At 68.9% G+C, this 20,633-nt stretch overlaps 2 protein-coding genes across 5 annotated transcripts; both read right to left on the bottom strand.

Moving 5' to 3' along the window:
* Nucleotides 1-134: 134 nt before the first annotated feature.
* Nucleotides 135-11,287, bottom strand: PRSS8 (serine protease 8). Its single transcript, XM_068923131.1, is given in 8 exon segments — nucleotides 135-2,249; nucleotides 3,408-3,456; nucleotides 3,458-3,587; nucleotides 5,622-5,908; nucleotides 6,896-7,058; nucleotides 7,217-7,249; nucleotides 11,094-11,167; nucleotides 11,271-11,287. Coding segments are annotated over 8 exon segments (1,155 nt in total). The 3' UTR covers nucleotides 135-1,847.
* FUS (FUS RNA binding protein) lies at nucleotides 11,152-19,609 on the bottom strand. Of its 4 annotated transcripts, none has more exons than XM_068923226.1 (15): nucleotides 19,481-19,609; nucleotides 17,890-17,914; nucleotides 17,594-17,748; nucleotides 17,351-17,495; nucleotides 17,082-17,266; nucleotides 16,806-16,989; nucleotides 15,553-15,587; nucleotides 14,571-14,603; nucleotides 14,378-14,484; nucleotides 14,162-14,291; nucleotides 13,936-14,037; nucleotides 13,708-13,828; nucleotides 13,538-13,626; nucleotides 13,257-13,413; nucleotides 11,152-11,376 (listed from the first exon to the last, which is right to left on the bottom strand). In XM_068923226.1, the coding sequence occupies exons 1-15, from the start codon at nucleotides 19,491-19,493 to the stop codon at nucleotides 11,337-11,339; spliced, it is 1,521 nt and encodes a 506-aa protein (XP_068779327.1). In that variant the 5' UTR covers nucleotides 19,494-19,609; the 3' UTR covers nucleotides 11,152-11,336. The 4 variants fall into 4 exon arrangements, with proteins under 4 accessions (XP_068779327.1, XP_068779326.1, XP_068779329.1 ...); XM_068923225.1 differs by having other exon boundaries at nucleotides 13,499-13,626; XM_068923228.1 differs by lacking the exon at nucleotides 13,936-14,037.
* Nucleotides 19,610-20,633: the final 1,024 nt, after the last annotated feature.

Raw genomic sequence — 20,633 nt, forward strand, 5'->3', positions numbered from 1 at the left:
TGTGACCGGCCTCAGCCCTGCCGCGGACTCGGGGGGGGGGGGTCGTGGCCCCGTGGCGGGGTCGAGGGGGGAGGCGGCCCCCCCCCCCAGCCCCCCGCCCCCACGCGGGGGGTCGATAAAGGCTGGAATCGGGGTGATTTCCTGCTTTTATTTGCGCACCGGAGCCAGGTTGGGTGCCCGGAACTGGTTTTTGGGTGCTCGCGGAGCCGCTTTGGGTGCCTGGAACCGTTTTTTGGGTGCCCGGAACTGTTTTCGGACGCTCACGGAAGCCTTTTGGGTGTTCATGGCGCTCTAGCAGATTCCCGGAGCCGTGTGGATACCCGGAACCGTTCCAGGTGTCCGGAACCGGTACTAGGTGCCACCCTGGCTGCCCAGAGCCGTTCTGGGTGCTCTTGCCACCGTTTCGGGTGCCCAGAGCTGTTTTGGGCACCTGGAGTCGCCCTGGGTGTCTGGAACCGGTACTAGGTGCCGCCCTGGGTGCTGGGAGCCGTTCTAGGTGTTCACACAACCATTTTCGGTGCCTACAGTCGCCCTGGGTGTCTGGAACCGGTGCTGGGAGCCGCCCTGGGTGCTGGGAGCCGTTCTAGGTGTTCACACAACCATTTTCGGTGCCTACAGTTACCCTGGGTGTCTGGAACCGGTACTGGGAGCCGTTTTGAGCGCCTGGAGCCGTCCTGGGTGCCCGGAGCCGGTACCGGGAGCTGTTGTGGGTCCTTGGAGCCCACGTGGGTGCCCAGCGCCAGTACTGGGCGCTCTTCCGGGTGCCAGCGCCTGTACTGGGAACTGTTGGGAACTACCCTGGGGCCCAGGGCTGATACCAGGAGCCGTTCTGGGTGCTGGGAGCTGGTACCAGGAGCTGTTCCGGGTGCCAGGAGCCGTTCTGGGCGCCGAGAGATGGTACTGACTGCTAGGAGATGGTACCGGGAGCCGTTCTGGGTGCCAGGAGCTGTTCTGGGTGCCAGGAGCTGTTCCGGGCACCATTCCGGGCACCAGGCGCTGTTCTGGGCTCCGTTCTGGGTGCTGTTTTGGGCACCAGGCTCCATTCTGGGCACCAGGAGCTGTTCTGGGCTCCGTTCTGGGCACTGGGCTCTGTTCCAGGCTCCGTTCCGGGCTCCGGGCACCGCTCTGGGCTCCGGGCTCCAGGCTCTGTTCCGGGCTCCGTTCTGGGCTCCGGGCTCCAGGCTCCATTCCGGGTTCTGGGCTCTGGGCTCCGTTCCGGGCTCCGTTCCGGGCTCCTGGGCTCCAGGCTCCGTTCCGGGTTCCGGGCTCCGTTCCGGGCTCCGGGCTCCAGGCTCCGTTCCGGGCTCCGTTCTGGGCTCCGGGCTCCGTTCCGGGCTCTGGGCTCCGGGCTCCGTTTCGGGCTCCGTTCCAGGCTCCGGGCTCCGTTCCGGGCTCTGGGCTCCGGGCTCCGTTCCGGGCTCCGTTCCGGGCTGCAGGCACCGTTCCGGGCTGCGGGCACCGTTCCGGGCACCGTTCCGGGCTCCGTTCCGGGCTCCGGGCTCCGTTCCGGGCTCCGGGCTCCATTCCGGGCTCCGTTCCAGGCTCCAGGCTCTGTTCCGGGCTCCATTCTGGGCTCCGTTCCGGGCTGCGGGCACCGTTCCGGGCTGCGGGCACCGTTCCGGGCTGCGGGCTCCGTTCCGGGCTCCGGGCTCCGTTCCGGGCTCCGTTCCGGGCTCTGGGCTCCGTTCCGGGCTCCGTTCCGGGCTGCAGGCTCCGTTCTGGGCTCCGGGCTCCGTTCCGGGCTCCGGGCTCCGTTCCGGGCTGTGGGCTCCGTTCCGGGCTCCGGGCTCCGTTCCGGGCTCCGGGCTCCGTTCCGGGCTCCGGGCTCCGTTCCGGGCTGCGGGCGCTCAGAGGCGGCGCAGGCCGAGCAGGAGGCCGAGCAGGAGGCCGAGCGGGAGCGGGAGGGCGCCGGGCCGGAGGCGGGCGGCGGCGGCGGCGGCGGCGGCGGGCGGCAGGGGCCGGGGCCAGGCCGGGTGGGCGGTGGCAGCGCCGTCGTCCCCGTCGTCGTCCCCGTCCCCGTCGCCGCAGGGGCGGCCGTCGTCGTGGCCGGCGTCGGGGCGCGGGGCGCCGGGCGGCAGCGGGCGCAGGGCCAGGCCGGGGGCGGCGGCGGCGAGCCAGGCGGCGTGGGCGGCCGCCCGCGTGTAGACGCCGGGCCGGCCCGGGCGCCCGCAGGCTTCGCCCCAGCTCACCACCCCGGCCAGGAACCAGGCGCTGCCCACCCGGCACGAGAGCGGCCCCCCGGAGTCGCCCTGCGGGGGGGGGGACACACCGCCGTGGTGGGGGGATGTGGGGGGCACCGGGGTGCTGGGGGGCGGACACCGGGGTGGTGGGGGGACGTGGGGGGCACTGGGGTGCTGGGATGTGGGCAGATGTGGGGGGCACCGGGGTGGGGGGGGCACCGGGGTGGGGGGGGGGACGTGGGGGGACGTGGGGGGGGGACGTGGGGGGGACCAGGGTGGTGGGGGACATGGGGGGACGTGGGGGGCACTGGGGTGGGGGGGGACGTGGGGGGGCACCGGGGTGGGGGGGGGACGTGGGGGGGGGCACCGGGGTGGTGGGCGGACGTGGGGGGACGTGGGGGGGACCGGGGTGGGGGGGGGGACACCGGGGTGGTGGGATGTGGGGGGATGTGGGGGGGACCGGGGTGGGGGGGACTGGGGTGGTGGGGGGACGTGGGGGGCATCGGGGTGGGGGGGGACGTGGGGGGATGTGGGAGGGACTGGGGGGGGGACGGGGGACGTGGGGGGGATGTGGGGTGGTGGGGGGACATGGGGGGATGTGGGGGAGGCGTGGGGGGCACCGGGGTGGTGGGGGGACGGGGGGGGGATATTGGGGGCACCGGGGCAGGGGGGGCATTTGGATGAGGGGGGGGCACCGGGGCAGCGGGGGGAGGTGGGTGGGGGGGACGTGGGTGGGGGGTCGAGGGGGGCACCGGGGGGGGGACGTGGGGGGGATATTGGGGGCACCGGGGCGGGGGGGGGCACTTGGATGAGGGGGGGGGCACCGGGGCAGCGGGGGGAGATGGGGGGGACGTGGGGGGGAGGTCGAGGGGGGGCACCGGGGCGGCGGGGGGACGCGGGGGGGGACATTGGGGGGACGTGAGTGGGGGGGTCGAGGGGGGCACCGGCGGGGGGACGTGGGGGGCACCGGGGCAGCAGGGGGAGGTGGGGGGACATTGGGGGGAGGTGGGTGGGGGGGTCGAGGGGGGGCACCGGGGGGGTCGAGGGGGGCACCGGGGGGGGGACGTGGGGGGCACCGGGGCAGCAGGGGGAGGTGGGGGACATTGGGGGGAGGTGGGTGGGGGGGTCGAGGGGGGCACCGGGGGGGGTCGAGGGGGGGGCACCGGGGGGGGGACGTGGGGGGGGCACCGGGGGGGGGACGCGGGGGGGGAGGCGGGGGGGTCTCACCTGGCAGGCGTCGCGGCGGCCCTGGGCGAAGCCGGCGCAGAGGGTGTCGGGGGCCGGCAGGTCGGTGGTCGCCCCCCCCCCCGCCCCCCCCGGCCGGGCGCCCGTAGAGGCAGCGGCAGCGCCGGCGCCCGATGAGCGGCACCTCCAGCTGCTGCAGGGTCTGCGGGGCCGGCAGGGCGCCTGCGGGGACAGGCGGCGTCACCCTCACCGTCACCGTCACCCGCATCACCCCCCAACGCCCCACCGCCTGCGGGGACAGGCGGCGTCACCGTCACCGTCACCCGCATCACCCCCCAACGCCCCACCGCCTGCGGGGACACACTGCGACACCGTCACCGCGGTGTCACCCACATCACCCCTGAATGCCCCACCGCCTGCGGGGACAGGCGGCGTCACCGTCACCACGGCGTCACCCGCATCACCCCCGAATGCCCCACCGCCTGCGGGGACAGGCGGCGTCACCGTCACCACGGCGTCACCCGCATCACCCCCGAATGCCCCACCGCCTGCGGGGACAGGCGGCGTCACCGTCACCGCGGCCTCACCCACATCACCCCCGAACGCCCCACTGCCTGCGGGGACAGGCGGCATCACCGTCACCGTCACCGCGGCCTCACCCGCATCACCCCCCAACGCCCCACTGCCTGCGGGGACAGGCGGCATCACCGTCACTGTCACCACCCCGCGGCGTCACCCGCATCACCCCCGAACGCCCCACCGCCTACGAGGTTCCTCACCAGGAGCACTGATGTCCCCTGACGGGTGACACCTGTGTCACCCCCACCAAACACCCCACCGCCTGCGGGGACACGCGGCATCACTGTCACCGCCACTGTCCCGCGATGTCACCCGTGTCATCCCAAAACACCCCATCACCTGCGGGGGTTTGTCACCGGGAGCACTGATGCCCCTGATGGGTGACACCTGTGTCACCCCTCCACCAAACACCCCAGCGCCTGCGGGGGTCCCTCACCAGGAGCACTGATGTCCCCTGATGGGTGACAGCAATGGGGGTGACATCGTGTCACCCCCAAACACCTGGCACTCACAGGTGTTTGTCACCAGGAGCGCTGGTGTCACCCTGACAGGTAACAGTGACAAGGTGACACCTGTGTCACCCCAACAGCTGCAGGTGTTCATCACCAGGAGCATTGAGGTCCCCGCTGGGTGACAGCGACGGGGTAACACCCATGTCACCCCCTCAAACACCCCAGCACATACAGGTGTTTGTCACCAGGAGCACCAGCGTCCACCAGCAACAAGTTGACACCCGGGCAATCCCCAAACACCCAGATGCATGCTGACGCCCCCCCGATGGGTGACAGCACCGAGGTGACGCCCCCAAACACCCTGATGCCCCTCCCCGATGGGTGACAGCACTGAAGTGACACCCCCAAACAGTCTGACACGTGCTGACACCTCCCTGATGGGTGACGGTGCTGAGGCGACACCCCCAAACAGCCCAACACCTCCCTGACAGGTGACAGTGCCGAGGTGACGCCTCCAAACACCTCGACATCCCCGATGGATGACAGTGCCAAGGTGACACCCCCAAACACCCCAACACCCCTCCCCGACGAGTGACGGCGCTGAAGTGACACCCCCAAACAGCCCAACACCTCCCTGACAGGTGACAGCACCGAGGTGACACCCCCCAAACAGCCTGACGCCCCTCCCTGATGGGTGACAGCATGGAGGTGACACCCCCGAACAGCCCGACACCTCCCTGACAGGTGATAGTGCTGAGGTGACGCCCCCAAACACCCCGATGCTCCTCCCCGATGGGTGACAGCGCCGAGGTGACACCCACCAAACACCCTGACACCTCCCCGATAGGTGACAGCACTGAGGTGACGCCCCCAAACAGCCCAACGGGTGACAGCGCCGAGGTGACACCCACCAAACACCCTGACACCTCCCCGATAGGTGACAGCACTGAGGTGACGCCCCCAAACACCCCAACGGGTGACAGCGCCGAGGTGACACCCACCAAATACCCTGACACCTCCCCGATAGGTGACAGCACTGAGGTGACGCCCCCCAAACACCCCAACGGGTGACAGCGCCGAGGTGACACCCACCAAACACCCTGACACCTCCCCGATAGGTGACAGCACTGAGGTGACGCCCCCAAACACCCCAATGGGTGACAGCGCCGAGGCGACACCCCCCCCCCAACGCGGCGGCGGGTGACAGCCGGGCGGCGGTACTCACCGGCGGTGCGGACGTGTCCCCAGCCGGTGACGGTGCAGTTGGTGCCGGGCGGGAAGCGGGCGGAGGCGGCGGGCAGGCAGATGGGGTGCACCAGGCGCGAGAGGGTGGCGGGGGGGGACAGGCGGACCAGCGCCAGGTCCCCGGCGACGTCACCGTCACCACCGCCGGCGTCGCGGTACGCCGGGTGCCGGATGACCTCCGCCACCCGCCGCACCTGGGCCTCGGCCGGCGGGTTGAGCAGCTGCAGCACCCCCAGCGTCACCCGGTACTCGGCCAGCGGGTTCTCCCTGCGCGCCGGGCAGCGGCTGCAGCGGGCGCCCGCCCGGACGCCGGGGCCCCTTTGCCCTTCCCCTCCCGGCGCCCGGACGCCTGGGTCCCTCCCGCTCCCGGACACCTGGGCCCCTCCCACTCTGGGGGCACCTGGGCCCCTCCTGGACACCTGGGCCCCTCCCACTCCGGGGGCACCCGGACACCTGGGCCCCTCCTGCTCCCAGACACCTGGGGCCCCCCCCCCCGCTCCCGGACGCCTGGGCCCCTCCCGGACGCCTGGGCCCCCCCCCCCCGCTCCTGCACGCCTGGGCCCCCCCCCCCGCTCCCGGACACCTGGGCCCCTCCCGGACACCTGGGCCCCCCCCCCCCGCTCCTGGACGCCTGGGCCCCCCCCCGCTCCCGGACGCCTGGGCCCCTCCCGGACGCCTGGGCCCCCCCGTCTCCCGGATACCTGGGCCGCCCCCGGACACCTGGGCCCCCCCCCTGTCTCCCGGACGCCTGGACCCCCCCCCCACTCCCGGATGCCTGGGCTCCCCCCCGGATGCCTGGGCCCCCCCCCGTCTCCCGGACGCCTGGACCCCCCCCCACTCCCGGACGCCTGGGCCCCTCCCAGACGCCTGGGCCCCCTCCCTGTCTCCCGGACACCTGGGCCCCTCCCGGACGCCTGGGCCCCCCCTCCCCGCTCCCGGACACCTGGGCCCCTCCCGGACACCTGGGCCCCCCCTCCCCGCTCCCGGACACCTGGGCCCCTCCCGGACGCCTGGGTCCCTCCCGGACGCCTGGGCCCCCCCTCCCCGCTCCCAGACACCTGGGCCCCTCCCGGACGCCTGGGCCCCCCCTCCCCGCTCCCGGACACCTGGGCCCCTCCCGGACACCTGGGTCCCTCCCGGACGCCTGGGCCCCCCCTCCCCGCTCCCGGACACCTGGGCCCCTCCCGGACACCTGGGCCCCTCCCGGACGCCTGGGCCCCCCCCCCGGACGCCCCCCGCGCCCCCAGTACTCACGGCGGGAAGCAGTGGGCGGCGCTGAGCACCCAGGCCGGGGCCACCAGGGAGCCGCCGCAGACGTGGTGCCCCTCGAAGGCGACGCTGGCCTGCCAGGGCCACTGCCCGGCCCGCGCCCCCGTCCCCCCCACGATGCGGCTCGTCACCGGCGTCCCGCAGGGCGCTGCCGGCACCCGGCCGTCAGCGACCCCCGCCCTCCGGCGGGGCCCAGGCGTCCGGGCTTGCCGGGAGAGGGGGGGGGGGGCCCAGGCGTCCGGGTCCTGCGGGTTTTTTTTTTTACTGCCCCCCCCCCACCACCACCACCAAAATCCCGCTTTTTACCTGATTCCTCGTCCGCCGCCTCCTCGCTGTGAGCTGCGGGCGTCGAAACGGGGGGGCCCAGGTGTCCGGGGGGGCCCAGGCGTCCGGGCAGCGAGTGAGCCCAGGCGTCCGGGGGGCCCAGGCGTCCGGGGAGGGCCCAGGCGTCCGGGGGGTGAGTGAGCCCAGGCGTCCGGGGAGGGCCCAGGCGTCCGGGGAGCGAGTGAGCCCAGGCGTCCGGAGAGCCCCGGTGTCCAGGAAGGGCCCAGGTGTCCGGGGGGCGAGCAGGTGTCCAGGCAGTGAGTGGGCCCAGGCGTCCGGGGGGCCCAGGCGTCCGGGGAGGGCCCAGGCGTCCGGGGAGTGAGTGAGCCCAGGCGTCCGGGGGGGTGAGCGAGCGGGCCCAGGTGTCCGGGGGGGCCCAGGCATCCGGGGAGAGCCCAGACGTCCGGAGAGCGAGCGGGCCCAGGCATCCGGGGAGGTCAGGGAGCCCAGGTGTCCGGGAGGGGCCCAGGCATCCGGGGAGGTCGGGGAGCCCAGGTGTCCGGGGGGGGCCCAGGCGTCCGGGGAGCGAGCGGGCCCAGGCGTCCGGGGGGCCCAGGCGTCCGGGGGACGAGTGGGCCCAGGTGTCCGAGGAGTGAGGGGGCATCCGGGAAGGGCCCAGGCGTCCGGGGAGGGCGAGGGAGGGAGGGAGGGAAGGGGAGAGGGAGCCGTCAGCGCGTGAGCCGAGCGCGCCAGGTCTCAGCCCACCCGGCCGAGAGCGTTTATCCCCCCCCCACCCCCCCATCCCCCCCCCATTATCACCGCAAAGGGCCCAGGCGTCCGGGCTGGCAGCCTGCCGGCTGCAGGAAGGGCCCAGGCGTCCGGGTGTCCCCCCCCCCCCCCGCAGCAGGGATATCGGAGCTGGAAAAACCTGCCCCGAAGAATGCGGCCGCCGGCCGCCACAACACGGATGTTCCCGCACACGCGTGTAGCCGGACACGCAACCCCCCCCCCCCCCACACACACACACCGTGGCCCCAGGTGTCCCAGCCCCCCCGCGTCCCCCCCCCAGCCCCTAACGGCCACCCACAAGTCCATCCCGCTGCCCCCCACCCCCTATGTCCCCTCGTAGCCCCCCCCGCAGCCCCCCTATAGGCCCTAGAGCCCCCCTATAGGCCCTATAGCCCCCCCCAGCTCCCTAGAGCCCCCTTCGCCCCCCCGTAACCCCCCCGCCCCCTCACACCCCCCCCAGAGTCCCCTTGTCCCCTCCCAGCCCCCTACAACCCCCCCAGCCCCCCCATACAGCCCCCGTCCCCTCACAGCCCCCTAATAACCCCCTATGGCCCCCTTCACAGCCCCCCCAGCCCCCTACAACCCTCCTGCAACCCCCTCACAGCCCCCTATAACCCCCTATAACCCCCTCACAGCCCCCTACAACCCCCCTCACAACCTCCTCAGCCCCCTCATAGCCCCCTACAACCTCCCGACCCCTCACAGCCCCCTACAAACCCCCTCACAGCCCCCTACAACCCCCCCGACCCCTCACAGCCCCCTACAACCCCCCAACCCCTCACAGCCCCCTACAAACCCCCTCACAGCCCCCTACAACCCCCCCGACCCCTCACAGCCCCCTACAACCCCCCTCACAACCCCCTCAGCCCCCTCACAGCCCCCTACAACCCCCCTCACAACCCCCCTCACAGCCCCCTACAACCCCCCCGACCCCTCACAGCCCCCTCACAACCTCCTCAGCCCCCTCACAACCCTCTACAACGCCCAATACCCCCCCAGCCCCCTACAACCCCCTCACAGCCCCCTATAACCCCCTCACAGACCTCCCCAGCCCCCTACAACCCCCTCACAGCCCCCTACAACCCCCTATAACCCCCTCACAGCCCCCTACAACCCCCCGACCCCTCACAGCCCCCTACAACCCCCCAACCCCTCACAGCCCCCTACAAACCCCCTCACAGCCCCCTACAACCCCCCCGACCCCTCACAGCCCCCTACAACCCCCCAACCCCTCACAGCCCCCTACAAACCCCCTCACAGCCCCCTACAACCCCCCCGACCCCTCACAGCCCCCTACAACCCCCCTCACAACCCCCTCAGCCCCCTCACAGCCCCCTACAACCCCCCTCACAACCCCCCTCACAGCCCCCTACAACCCCCCCGACCCCTCACAGCCCCCTCACAACCTCCTCAGCCCCCTCACAACCCTCTACAACGCCCAATACCCCCCCAGCCCCCTACAACCCCCTCACAGCCCCCTATAACCCCCTCACAGACCCCCCCAGCCCCCTACAACCCCCTCACAGCCCCCTACAACCCCCTCACAGCCCCCTACAACCCCCTCACAGACCCCCCCAGCCCCCTACAACCCCCTCACAGCCCCCTACAACCCCCCTCACAACCCCCCCAGCCCCCAATACCCCCCGCCCGGCTCACCGCGGTCCGACAGCAGCACAAGGAGCAGCAGCAGCAGCAGCCGGAGCCCCGACCCCGACCCCGACCCCGACCCCGGCCGCGGCTCCCGCCGCCTCATGGCGCCCTCGCTCTGGCCGCCGCCGCCGCCGCCCGCCCCGGCCCGGGGCACCTGCCGCTGGCCACGCCCCCTCCGCCCCCGGCCACGCCCCCCGCCCCCGGCCACGCCCCCTCCTCTCCGCGCACCGGCCGCTTCCCCCCGCCCAATCGCCTGCCAGCGCCCGGCCCCGCCCACCGCGCACCTGCCGCCCGCCCGGCCACGCCCCCTCCGCCCTGGCCCCGCCCCCGAGGCTATAGGCGCCCTTGGCGCAGCCCCCCCCCGCCCCACTCCCGGCTTCGCTATAGGCTCCCGGCTCAGCGGCAGGAAGCCCCTATAGGGAGCTTCCTTCCCGGCGCCCCCCCCCCCCCCACAGCACCCCCCACCGCGAAAGGGCTGAGCGCTGCAGGAGCCCCCCCCCTCTCCCCGGGGTGCCCTATAGGAGCCCCCTATAGGGTTCCTTATCCCCCTATAGGGCCACCCCCAAAGCTCCCCAAGAGCCCAGCCCGCTGCTTGGATCCACTGCCGCAGTTCCAGGGCCCTATAGGAGCCCCCCCTTGATGCCTATAAAGGAGAGGGCCCTATAGGAGCCCCCCCCCCGACCCCTCTAGGGCAGCAGAGGGCCCTATAGGAGCCCACCCAGACCCTTCTGGAGCAAGACAGAGCCCTATAGGAGCCCCCTCAGGTGCCTATAGGGCAGGAGAGGACCTTATAGGACCCCCCAGACACCTATAGAGAAGGCCCTATAGGAGCTCCGCAGACACTTACAGATCAAAGGGCCCTATAGGAACCTCCCCGACCCCTATAGAGCAGCAGAGGGCCCTAGAGGAGCCCCCCATCACCTATAGAGCACCCTCTGCTGCTCTAGGAGCCCCCCCAACACCTACAGGGCCCCCTGCTCTTCTATAGGAACCTCCCCGACCCCTATAGAGCAGCAGAGGGCCCTAGAGGAGCCCCCCATCACCTATAGAGCACCCTCTGCTGCTCTAGGAGCCCCCCCAACACCTACAGGGCCCCCTGCTCTTCTATAGGAGCCTCCCCGACCCCTATAGAGCAGCAGAGCGCCCTATAGGGACCCTCTATAGGCTCCTCCCTGTCCTATAGGGCCCTGCTCCACCCGCTCCCTCTCCCACAGGCTCCCACTGCGACCCCCCCCCCCCCCCGGTCCATAGGGTGCCCCTATAGCACCTGCCCCCCCCCCCCACTTCCTGCCACGTCAGCAGAGCCGGAAGGGGCCCAGGCGCTCCCTGCCCCGCCCGCAGCCACGTCAGGGCCTAACGAGGGGGTTAACGAGCACCCAGGGGGGTTAACGAGCACCTTAACGAGCTCCAGGGCAGGAAGCGCCTCATTAAGGGAGCAGGAAGGTAGAGCTGTGTCACTCCCCCCCCCCCCAGCACCAACCTGCAGCCGCGTTCACTCTGGAGCCTAATGAGGGCAAGGAGCACAGGGCACCAGCAGCTTCGTCCCCCCCAACGCTTTAATGGAGGGTGGGGGGGGGTGGGGAGAAAAGGGGCAGGAACAGTTAAAATCGGGGGCGTACAAAGTCTCACGGGGGCGGGGCAGGGGGCGGGGCTTTACAGCACAGAGCCGGACATACAAAATAAAAAAGAGTAGAAAGGGGGCGGGCGGGGCGGCTGTACACGCTCAGTAGGGCCTCTCGCGGCGGTCCTGCCGGTGGTCGCCCCTGCGGAGAGAGCGGCGCGTTAGCGGCGGCCATCGGTAGGGCTCAGAGTTAACAGCACCCACCCCCAGGGCCCAGTATTCACCCCTGACCCTCAGTAGGGTCCAGAGTTAACAGCACCCACCCCCAGGGCCCAGTATTCACCCCTGACCCTCAGTAGGGTCCAGAGTTAACAGCACCCACCCCCAGGGCCCAGCTTTCCCCACCGACCCTCAGTAGGATCCAGAGTTAACAGCACCCACCCCCAGGGCCCAGCTTTCCCCACCGACCCTCAGTAGAGTCCAGAGTTAACAGCACCCACCAAGGCCCAGCTTTCCCCACTGACCCTCAGTAGGACCCAGAGTTAACAGCACCAAGGCCCAGCTTTTCCCACCGACCCTCAGTAGGACCCAGAGTTAACAGCACCCACCAAGGCCCAGCTTTTCCCGACCCTCAGTAGGACCCAGAGTTAACAGCACCAAGGCCCAGCTTTTCCCACCGACCCTCAGTAGGATCCAGAGTTAACAGCACCCAAGGCCCAGCTTTTCCCACCGACCCTCAGTAGGATCCAGAGTTAACAGCACCCACTAGAGCCCAGCTTTCCCACCGACCCTCAGTAGGATCCAGAGTTAACAGCACCCACTAGAGCCCAGCTTTTCCCACTGACCCTCAGTAGGGTCCAGAGTTAACAGCACCCACCCCCAGGGCCCAGCTTTTCCCACCGACCCTCAGTAGGACCCAGAGTTAACAGTTAACCACCCCTGCAAACCAGCTCTTAACTCTGACCATCAGTAGGGTGCAATGTTAACAGCCCCAGCATCAGCGATTCCCAGTAGGCTTCAGAGTTAACAGCCCCAGCTGCGAGGGAGGTTCAGGACAACACTGTCCTCTTCCCCCCCCAACCCCCTCAGCACTAGGCTTCAGAGTAAACAGCGCCTGCAGCGGGTTTCAGAGTTAACAGGCTCAAGCCTGCAGGGGCTGTAGGTGCCTCACAGCCTTACTGCCACCATTAGGCTCAAGAGTAAACACAGCCTGACGGCCTCAACTTCCGCTGCGGAAGGAAGGAACCGTGTTAACTCTGGAGCCTACTGCCAACAGCAGCAGCACCCCCACAGGGCGCATGAGCTGAAAGCCCTTCCCCACCGCTGACGCCTCTCAGAGCAAACAGCCCTGAGGAAGGAACAGTGTTGACTCTGGCGCCTACCGACAACCCTCCCACCACTAGTACCGCGTTATCCGCCCCACCTGCAGCCCCCAGGGCAAACAGGGCCCCAAAGCCCCGCTGCCAGCGGCGGGTTCCAAAACTAAAAGCCTGAACACCGCAACTGCCTGCAACAGGGGCTTACGGCGCAGCGTTAACTCTGGAGCCCACTGATAGCAGCAGCAGCAGCACGTGGTTTCCAAGGGAACGCCCAAGCGCTGCAGTCTGTTAGCAGCTCCCACAAGCAGCAGGACCCCTTAGAAGCCTGTTTAGAGGCAGCAGTGCTGGCTGCACCTTTCAGTAGGCTTCAGAGTTAACAGTCCCAAGGCCAAGCGTTACCGGTAGGATCCACAATTACAGAGCCCAACCCCACAGCACCTATAGGGGCCAGAGCTACCAGGGACTCGCCGGGCTGCCTTCACCAGCTCCAACACGAGCACGCACCAAACGCCCCAGCAGCCTAGTCACTGCAGTGTTAACTCTGGAGCCTACCGATAACACAGCACCCAAGACGTTCCTGAACCACCAACTCCGGAAGCCTCTTGGAAAGCTGCTGTCTCCGTAGGGCTCAGAGTTACCGGCACCCCCGCCGCCCCCAGAGCGCGCCCTGATCTCAGCCAGCATTTACTCACACAGCATTCACTCTGGAACCTACTGACAACAGAAAGCCCAGGGGTCGCGCCCCCCCCAGCAGCTGCCTCACCTGGAATCCATCTTGCCCGGCCCGAATCCGCCTCGGTCTCCGCCTCTGCCTCCGCGGAAGCCGCCCCGGTCTCCGCCGCGGCCGCCCCGGAAGCCTCCGCGGTCGAAGCCGCCCCGGCCGCCGCGCCGCTCCTCACCGAAGCCTCCGCCGCCGCCGCCTGGGCGAGGGAGGGGGAGGGGAGAGAGTGAGGCTGCGGCCAAGCGTGACCCCCCCCGCCACCCCCCCAGGCCCCGAGTATTTACCCATGTGGGTCCCGCCCCGGCCGCCCCCCGGGTATTTACCCATGTGGGGCCCGCCGGGGCCGTCGGGTTTGGGGGCTTTACACTGGTTGCACTCGTTGCGCCACGAGAAGTTCATGTTTTCGCACGCCCTGGAAGACACCGCAGGTCACGCCCCGCCCCCACGTCCCCCCCCCGCCCCACGTCCCCCCCCCAACCCCCCCCCCACTCACGGGTTGGGGCACTTCCAGTCGCCGGCCCGCTGCTGGCCCCCGCCGCCGCTGGGGAAGCCGCCCCGGTTGCCCCCGCCGGAGCCGCCGCTGCCGCCGCCGAAGCCGCCGCGGCCCATGGGGCCTGGGGGGGGGGGGGGAGAGGTGGTGGGTCGGTGGGGGGGGAGGGACAGGATTGGGGGGCGCCCCCCAACGCCCCCCAGCCAGCCCGACCCCCAAGCGCTCTCCTACCTCCCCGGCCGCGGCCGCCCCGGCCCCCGCCGCCCCCGCGGTTGAAGTCGGCCCGGCGGGTGGCGAACGACACCTTGATGGGGTTGCCCGAAAACTCCTTCCCTGCGCGGGGGGAGGGGAGGGGGGCGAAAAAAAACAACAACACCGCGACCGGCGTCAAAAAAGGGGGGCGATTTGGGGTCTCGAGGGGAGAGGCCTCTCCGGGGCCCAGGCGTCCGGCACCTACCGTCAAACCAGTCGATGGCGGCCTTGGCCGAGGGGGGGTCGTCGAAGGAGACGGTGGCCTCGCCCTTGAGCTTGCCCGTCTCGCGGTCCGTGTACAGGTTGATCATGGGCTGCCCCGTCTTCTTGTTGGTCTGCAGGGGGGGACAGAGGCGCCGCGTGAGGCGCGCACACGCCAAGCACACGCCAAGCACACGCCAAGCACACGCCAAGCTCTTGCCTTGATGATGCCGATCTGCTTGAAGTAGTCGGCCACCGACTCGATGGTGACGTTCTCGCCCAGGCCCTGCACGAAGATGGTGTTGTTGTCCGAGTTGTCCTGCTCGCCTGCGCCCGGAGGGGGGGAAAGCTCGTTAGCGCCGCCCGCTCGTTAGCGCCGCCCGCTCGTTCGCCCCCCCGCCGCCGCCTCTTACCAGGATCATGCCGCGGCCCTTGGTCCCGGGGTCCTTCCGGCACATGCAAAATTAAAGAGAGCGTGGCTGAGCGGGGGGCCGGCGGCCGCCGCGACACAGCATTCAGAAAAAAAGGCTTTTTCCCAGTTTTTTTCTTAAACTCTCCCTTTTTTTTTTTTTCCGCTTTCCGGAAGTAAAAAACACACCGGTCCCCGAAGGAGGGGATGGGGCCGGGCGCCGGCGCCGCTCCGGGTTCACGCGCACACCGGCTCGGCGCGCCCCGGCCTTCCCCGCCCTCGGGGCAAAACGCCGTCCTTCGTCCTTTTTTAACAATTCTTTAAAACAATTCTTTTAAACGTTGGAGGAACCGTTACCGTACCAAAGTCCACTTTTTTTTTTTTGCACAAGACCCAAAATTCGAGCTCGGGGCGGGTTTTTTTTTTTTTCCTTTTTCTCCTCCCCTGCCCGTAACCAAAGTTCTCCAACCTCTCGTTTTTCCGACCACATGCAACCGTTTGGGGAAAAACCGTTCCGTTTGGGTTTTTTGTTTTGCTTTTAAAACCCCCAAAAGCACCAGGCAACGTCAACGTTTCGCTTTCCCCCTCCGGCTCGTGCGTTCTCGTTCCAAAACCAGACGCATTTCACCACGTAGCGGGTTTTTGGGTTTTTGCGCTAGAGTTTGGTTTTTTGGGGGGGTTTTTTCACCCTTTTTTTGGTCATAAAAGCGACACCCGAGAGGGAGACGTTCGACACCACCTCCGCACAACGCTCCTCGGCACGGCTTTACCGTCGCTCCCGTAGGTCACAACCTGACAAACGGTGGCTTTTTTTTTGTGTGTTTGTTTTTTTTTTTTTCCTCTTTCCCTTTTCAACTCAAAAAACCAAAAACACCCGGTCCGGCATACAAACGACACTGTTTTTTTTCTGGAGAAAAAAATAAATCATTAAATATAGAGACACTTTTTTTTTTTTTCGGTTCAAGTTTTGAACTCTTTGGACTTACCACCGAATTTATTGAAGCCACCACGCTCACCACCGCTGAGAAGATAAATTAGAAGATAATGAAGCTTTTTTTTTTTTTTTCCACGGCTACCGTTTTGCCGCTAAGCGGCCTCGTTTTCGAGGGCCAAGCAAGGCGTGAGGGGGGGGCTCCTCCTCCTCCCTGACCGCTCTCTGCCTGGGGGCCGGGGCGGGAACCCCCCCCGGCTCTAACACCACGGGGTCTCGGTCCGCCGGCGGAAGCTCCCGGAGATCTTGGACGCAGCGGAGGCGGCAACGGCGGCTGCCCTCGGAGGCCGTTCGGGGACGGGGGGGGGGACAGGATTTGGGGACGGGGGGGGGCTTGGAAAGCGGTCACAAAACCCATGTTTTTTGCGCTTTTTCAGCACGCTCACGCCTAGGGGCTTCCCTAGCGTAAACTTTTCCGACTCTTTCCGTTTGCTTTTTTTTTTTTAAACACTCATTTTTTTGTTTTGTTTTTTTTTTTCTCCCTTCCTCACTCTTAACCTAAAATGCGGAAGGCGGAGAATTGATAAAGTTTCATTGCCTCTCCCACCTGTAGCACATAAAACGCAGAGTTTGTTAACAGATCACAAGTAGCGGCAAACAGCAGACAAACAAGCATCAACAAACCGGCACGCCCCCCGATACTCACCTGGCCGCGCGTCCCTCCTCAAACCGCTCTGGGCCTTTTTGTTTTTTGCTGCTTTAGGGGGCAGTTTCCTGGGGTGTTTTTTTTTTAATTCTCCTCTCTCCCCCTCTTTCCTCGCGCCCTTCGGCGCGTGACCGAACCGCACAGCCAACTCGCTTCCGCCTCGCGCGGAGCCTCCGCGAACCCCTAGCGCCGAAGCGTGCCGAAACCCAGGGCGCGGGCGGGACCCGCAGAGCCGTTACCAGAGGCTGAATCCACCTTTTTCGAGCAGCTTTGCCCGTTTTCGCTTACTTTCGGGTGTCACAAACACTGTGGTTTTTTTTCTTTCTTTTCCCCCTTTTCGCCCCCGTTTTGCGAGGGGGTTTCTCAGACTCTTTCTTACCGACACGCCCGTCCCCCTCCCTTTCCCCGGGAGGGGGCCGTTTTGGGCACCCAATTACTCCGAGCCGGCACACCGCGGCAACGAGCCCCTCGCGGGGGGGCTGCGCGCCTCTTTTTTAACTTAAAAAGAGCATCGTTTTCTCTTGCACACCGGGAAAGGGGCTTCTCCGCCCGTGCCACCCGCCCCGCCGTCCCCGCCGCGGCGAACGTGCCCCGACACCTACCCCAGGTTGCCTCCGCGGCCGCCCCGGCCCCCGCGGCCCCCGCGGTCGTAGCCGCCTCGGCCGTAGCCGCCCCGGCCGCGGCTCCGGTCCTGCTGGCCGCCGCCGTAGCCGCTCTGCTCCTGGTAGCCGCCGCCGCCGCCTCCGCCGCCGCTCATGGACGACTGCTCTTGGCCGTAGCTGCTGGCTGCCGGGGGGAGGGAGAACGGGGTCAGAAAGGGGGGTTTCGGGGGGTTTTTTTTCCCCCCCACCCCGCGGACGGGCGCCGGCCGCACTCACATCCGCTGCCCCCGCCGCCACCGCCGCCGCCGCTGTACTGGTTCTGCTGGCTGTAGCTCTGCGGAGGGTTGTAGGAGGGCTGCTGGCTGTAGGAGCTCTGCTGCTGGCTGCTGTAGCTCGACTGCTGTCCGTAGCCACTGCTGGGCGGCTGCCCGTAGCTGGAGCTCTGCGAGCCGCTGCCGTAGCTGCGGGCCGGGAAGGGAAGCGTCACCGAGGGGCTCGGAGGGGGGTCGCCCCCCGCCCCGAAACCCCCGCGGCCCGGCGGCTACCTGCCGGTGGAGGAGCTGGCCGCCGGCGGCTGCGAGTAGCTGGGGTAGGAGGAGGGCTGCCCGTAGGAGGTCTGCGACGACTGGCTGCCGCCGTAGCCGCTGCTCGTGCCGTAGGCCTGCGGCGTCGACTGGGTGCTGTAGCCAGCTGGGAGAGAGGAGGAGGAGGAGGAGGAAGGAAAGCTCCTGCGGGCACGGCGGAGGGGCCCCGTCCCCGCAAGGCCGGCAGGCGCCGGCCACACTCACTGCTTTGGGTCTGGCCGTAGGAGGAGCTGTAGCTGTTCTGCCCGTAGCCCGAGGTGTCGGTGGACTGGCTGTAACCGCTGTAGCTCTGCTGCCCGTAGGGCTGGCTGCTCTGCTGCGAGTAGCCCTGCCCCGGCGGGGTGGGGTACGCCCCGTAGCTGGCGGCCCAGCGAGGGAGGGGAGAAAGGCGCCGTCAGGCCCAGCGCGGGGGCGGCAAACGCCGCCGGAGGAGCCGCGGCCCGGCCGCGGCCCGGCCGCGTTCCCCCGCCCCGCGCGCAACGCCCCGAGCTGCGACGTACCTCTGGGTTGCCGTCTGGCTGTAATCTGCGAGAGGAAAGAGGAAGGGACACGCCATCGCGTCGCCGCCGTTTCCTCACGGCTCGCGCGACGCGTCGCCCGCCCGCCCGCCGGGATCGCCGCGTTTCGGGAGGCGGGCAGGGAGCGTCTGAGGCCTCTCCGGCCCTGGGGAAGGCCGGAAGGGGACCCGCCGCGAGCAGAGCCGGGGGGGGGGGCGGCTCCCACCCTCCCCCCGAGCCAGGGCTTCAGCCGCACGCTGGGAGCCCCGAGAAGAACCCCAGCGGCGGGGACGAAGGCCGACCCCTCTCCCCCAGGGCGCAGCCGGGGGCACAAGCACCCAGCCTGGGGGTGGGGGGGGGGTCCGTTTGCCCACCCCGACACGCTCTAACCTGGAAGGTGGCGTTTATTCCCCAGCCCAGCCCCTCACTTGTTACGGGCGCTACGGTTACGGCGCCAAACACCAAACGAAGCGCGCCCAGCTCCACCAACGCCCCCAAACCACCGTCTTCCCCCCCCCGAAAGCGCCAGAAACGATGTTTCCCCACCAACAAAGACAACAAGCGCTGATTTCTCTCCGCTTTGTCGGGAGCGGACCGTTACCCCTCCCCCACACCGCAAGAGGAAGCGATTCCCCCCCCCATCAATAAGCCCAGCAATATTCACCCAGGCCGCGGCGGGTATTTACCCGCCTCGGGCACCTTCATATTATCCCCCCCCCCCCACACACACACACTTTTAAGTCCCCGGATGTCGGACTGCGGCAGCCACCGCCGCGCATGCGCGCTCCCCCTCCCGCCGCCGCGCATGCGCCGCCGCGTCGCGCCCCCCTCTCCCGCCGCCGCCGCGCATGCGCGCTCCGCCGCGCGTCCCCCTCTCCCGCCGCCGCGCATGCGCCGCCGCGTCGCGCCCCCTCTCCCGCCGCGCATGCGCGCTCCGCCGCGCGTCCCCCCCTCTCCCGCCGCCGCCGCGCATGCGCCGTCGCCCCCACCCTCCCGCCGCCACCACGCACAAAATGGCGCCCGCGAGTGGCGCAGTTGGAAAAGCGGCGCCCCGCCCCCGCGCCACACAAAATGGCGGCCGGCAGCCGCGGGAACCAAAGGGCTCCCTCCTCCCTCCCCCCCCATCCCCGCCTTCAAAGGCTTCGCCTCCCTTCCAGAACCTTCCTTTTCCCTCTTCTTTCAGTCACTTATGCTCATTTTTCCCTCCCCACCGCCACCGCTTCCCGCATCCGGGCCGCCAGCAACACCCCCGGCGGCACCACCGTGCCGCTCCGTAAGCGGTGGGGGGGGGGGGGAACTACCCGTTATATCACCCCCCCCCAAAAAAAAAAAACACCCACAACAAGCTGCAAAAAAACCCGCGCACCGCCAACGCATGAGGAGATTAAACGTTAAAAAAAAACCCAATCCCACCCTGGGGGCCGCGCGGTTCGCAAAGCGTGTGGGGGGGGCAACACCCCCCCCCCATAACGATTAAAAAAAAAAAATCTCTATCTCGCTTATCGCTCCCGTAGGTAAAATTAAGAGGAAACGGGGCGGCGAGCGCCGAGCTAGGGACATCCCCCCCCTTCCCGGTACCGGCGGCCCCCCTCACCGTTGGAGGCCATGGCGGTGTCGCGCTGCTCCGGCGCCCTTTCTTTGCTCCCCCCCTTTCCTCCCCCCTCCCCTCACACGTGGCGCACCCGCGCCCGCCCTGCCCCGCACTGCGCCCCCGCCCGCCGCCCGCCGCCTTTTTATAGCTTCCGCCGGACCGTACCACCGCCACGCGCGGGCTCGGGGGGAGGGGGAGGAGGGAGCCAAGCGGGTTCCCCCCCCCCCCCGGTCGGCACCGCCTCCGCCTTCTCCCTCCCCCCCCCTCCCTCCCTGCGGGATGGAACGCGCCGAGGGAAGGGAGGGGCGGGGCCGGGCAGGCGGGGCGAGACCATTCGCGGCGGCGGCGGGGGGGGGGAGAGAGGGGGGAGGCGCCTGGTCCCGCCCCCTCCCAAGCAGCCTATAGGGGGCCTGTAGGGGGCCCTATAGGGAGCCTATGGGGAGGGGCTATAAGGGGCCTATAGGGGGTCCCCAGGAACCGCCCCCCAGCTCCGCGGGGACCCTACGGCCAGCCCTGCCCCCCCCATGGAGACCCTATAGGGAGCCCCTGCCCCATAGGGAACCCCTGCCCCATAGGGAGCCCCTGCCCCATAGGGAGCCTGTGCCCTATAGCAGTGCCTGCCCCATAGGGAGCCTGTGCCCTATAGCGGTGCCTGCCCCATAGGGGCCCTGCCCTATAGGGACCTCCTGCCCTATAGGGACTCTGTGCCATATAGGGAGCCCCTGCCCCATAGGGGCCCTGCCCTATATGGAACCCCTGCCCTATAGGGAGTCTGTGCCCTATAGGGAGCTCCTGCCCTATAGGGAGTCTGTGCCCTATAGGGAGCCCCTGCCCTATAGGGGCCCTGCCCTATAGGGAGTCTGTGCCCCATAGGGAGCTCCTGCCCTATAGCGGTGCCTGCCCTATAGGGAGCCCCTGCCCTATAGGGACTCTGTGCCCTATAAGGAGCTCCTGCCCTATAGCGGCCTCCACATGCAGCCTCCCCCCGGGGGGTCTCCACGGGCCCCTATAGGGTTCAGCCCTCTCCACGGGCCCCTATAGGCTTGACCCCCACTGGGGGGTCTCCAGGGGCGCCAGGTGCCGTCGGGAAGGGCACAAAAAGCCCCCAAAAACGCCTTTCTCGGGCGTAAAACGCCGCCCTGGGCGGGGGACGGCC

This window comes from Struthio camelus, chromosome 32 (assembly GCF_040807025.1).
Source record: "Struthio camelus isolate bStrCam1 chromosome 32, bStrCam1.hap1, whole genome shotgun sequence".
Taxonomy (NCBI): domain Eukaryota; kingdom Metazoa; phylum Chordata; class Aves; order Struthioniformes; family Struthionidae; genus Struthio; species Struthio camelus.